The sequence below is a fragment of the Puntigrus tetrazona genome, chromosome 14 (genome assembly GCF_018831695.1).
Source record: "Puntigrus tetrazona isolate hp1 chromosome 14, ASM1883169v1, whole genome shotgun sequence".
Taxonomy (NCBI): domain Eukaryota; kingdom Metazoa; phylum Chordata; class Actinopteri; order Cypriniformes; family Cyprinidae; genus Puntigrus; species Puntigrus tetrazona.
Genome location: NC_056712.1, coordinates 11,127,731 through 11,129,618, shown reverse-complemented (window position 1 = coordinate 11,129,618; position 1,888 = coordinate 11,127,731). Strand labels below are relative to the sequence as shown.

The 1,888-nt window shown below is 34.9% G+C and overlaps 1 protein-coding gene across 1 annotated transcript in view; it reads left to right on the top strand.

The window, feature by feature from the left end:
- LOC122357507 (glucosylceramide transporter ABCA12-like) overlaps positions 1-1,888 on the top strand; it is a 6,095-nt gene that overhangs the window by 2,945 nt on the left and 1,262 nt on the right. Inside the window, exon 3 of the mRNA XM_043256914.1 lies at positions 1,623-1,800. Coding sequence (XP_043112849.1) covers positions 1,623-1,800 — 178 coding nt within the window. The remainder of the gene's footprint in view (positions 1-1,622; positions 1,801-1,888) is intronic.

Below are 1,888 nucleotides of genomic sequence, written 5' to 3'. Positions count from 1 at the left end.
CTTCCCGCCAACTTGATTAAAGATTTGTTGGAAACTTAGTGTTGATGATATTAAAGACATATAACCGTTTACACTTATCTATGTGTTTTGGCTCCAGAATTTACAGAAGTTGTGTTTATTTGTGAAGATGATACTAATGAACCAAACATGTAAGAGAGCTTATTATCTGCACTAATCCAAAAACCTTTTTCAAGGGAGCCTTTCTACAAAATTACGTCATCCCTGTAGCACTCAAAATTGTAAAATATTATGTTTCAGTTACATATTTTAATGAGCGATTGCTTACTTTGTCTCATAGCTGATGAAATCTCATTGTCTGATGGTAGCCATATTTTTTAATCATACATTTGTTTTATCTTAGTTAGGACCAAATCGATCTAAAGTGTTTTAACCATAGTTTAACGCCATTTTAACTGCTGACTGAATGTAATTAAATAAGCTATTGTTTTTAGGAATGAAAGCTAAAATAGGTCTTCACTTGCATCAAGTAATGATAAGTTCTACAAAATGAGAAAGGCAATCTAAAAAGGCTGCAAAACAAAGGTCCAAAAATTGTCTAGAAATGTCTAAAGATGTAGAGAAGCAGTACGATCTAGTTTCTTATCTTTTGACGTCATTGATCAACCAACTGAGTCCTTCTTATCTGAATATAAAGCGATTTTGGCTTTTTCATTCAGGCTCAACTCTCTGTGGTATGGGTCTTCTGTCTTTCCCCAAGATCAGTTCGTTCTTATTTGTCCTCCATTCTGAGTATTTTTTTTTTTTTTGGAGGCACAGTTGTTGAGGGCAGAGATGGGATACAGAGGGGCAGCATTAAAGGCAAAGCTCAGCTGGTGTCTGGTAGAAGAAGAAGAGTCCTGCTGAGACTGAACTCTTGATCGTCTCTGCCTCTGTCTTACACAATTCTCACAGATAGAGAGATCTTAATTCTTATGGCTTTCATCTTTTCTCTTCACTGTGTCTGGTGCCGCTGTAAGTGCATTGAGCTTGACCGAAGAACAGTGTTAAGCTCATCTGAGAGACTGTAGGAAATTTCAAGTTCAGTTTGTATTGTAAAGGAAAGACAGCATGACATGCATTTAAAATGTCTTTCACTGCACTTGACCACTGCCGCAGAACATCTTCTGCTCTGCTAGTTAATGCATGTTGAAAGTGCACAGATATGTACCAGTTTAGTCTATTATTAAACATTTCAGATTTTTTATGTGAACAATTTATTAGTGCATGTAATAAATATACTCAACCATTTAAATATTTAAACCGCTCAACCATTCAGATTTAGAAAGTGACAGAAAAATAGCTTTTTGTTTACAGAACATGTGTGTACTGTGTATATTTATTATGTAAATACAAACACAATTATACAGCACTAATTAAAACGTATTATGGTTCTCACAAGACACATTGGAATATTGGAATGTTTTGTGAAAGATGTGACACTGAAGATTGGAGTAATGCTATCACATTATTAAATTATTAAATATATTAAAACAGAAGGAGTTACAGTATTAATAATATGTTACAGTTTTCATTGTAGTTCGAATCAAATAAATGCAACTTTGATGAGCTAAAAATTAAGAAATTACAATACTTACCCTTTATTTTCTTTTCGTCTTCTCAAGGGTGGGTGGTTTAGTCAGCATCCTGGTTGCTCTCTGTGTCCTCACTGGCTACTCCATCATGACTGCCAGCTTTGTCATCTATGAGGTTCAGGAACATCACACAGGCTCCAAGAGGCTCCAGCAGATCTCTGGCATCAGCGAACCTTTCTACTGGATCATCAACTTTTTCTATGATATGGTACTTCAGTACAAGTTTAAACATTTCAGCCTTTGGAATCTATTGTATTGTTTAAAAAAAAATCCAAAACTCACGAATCATGAAATAT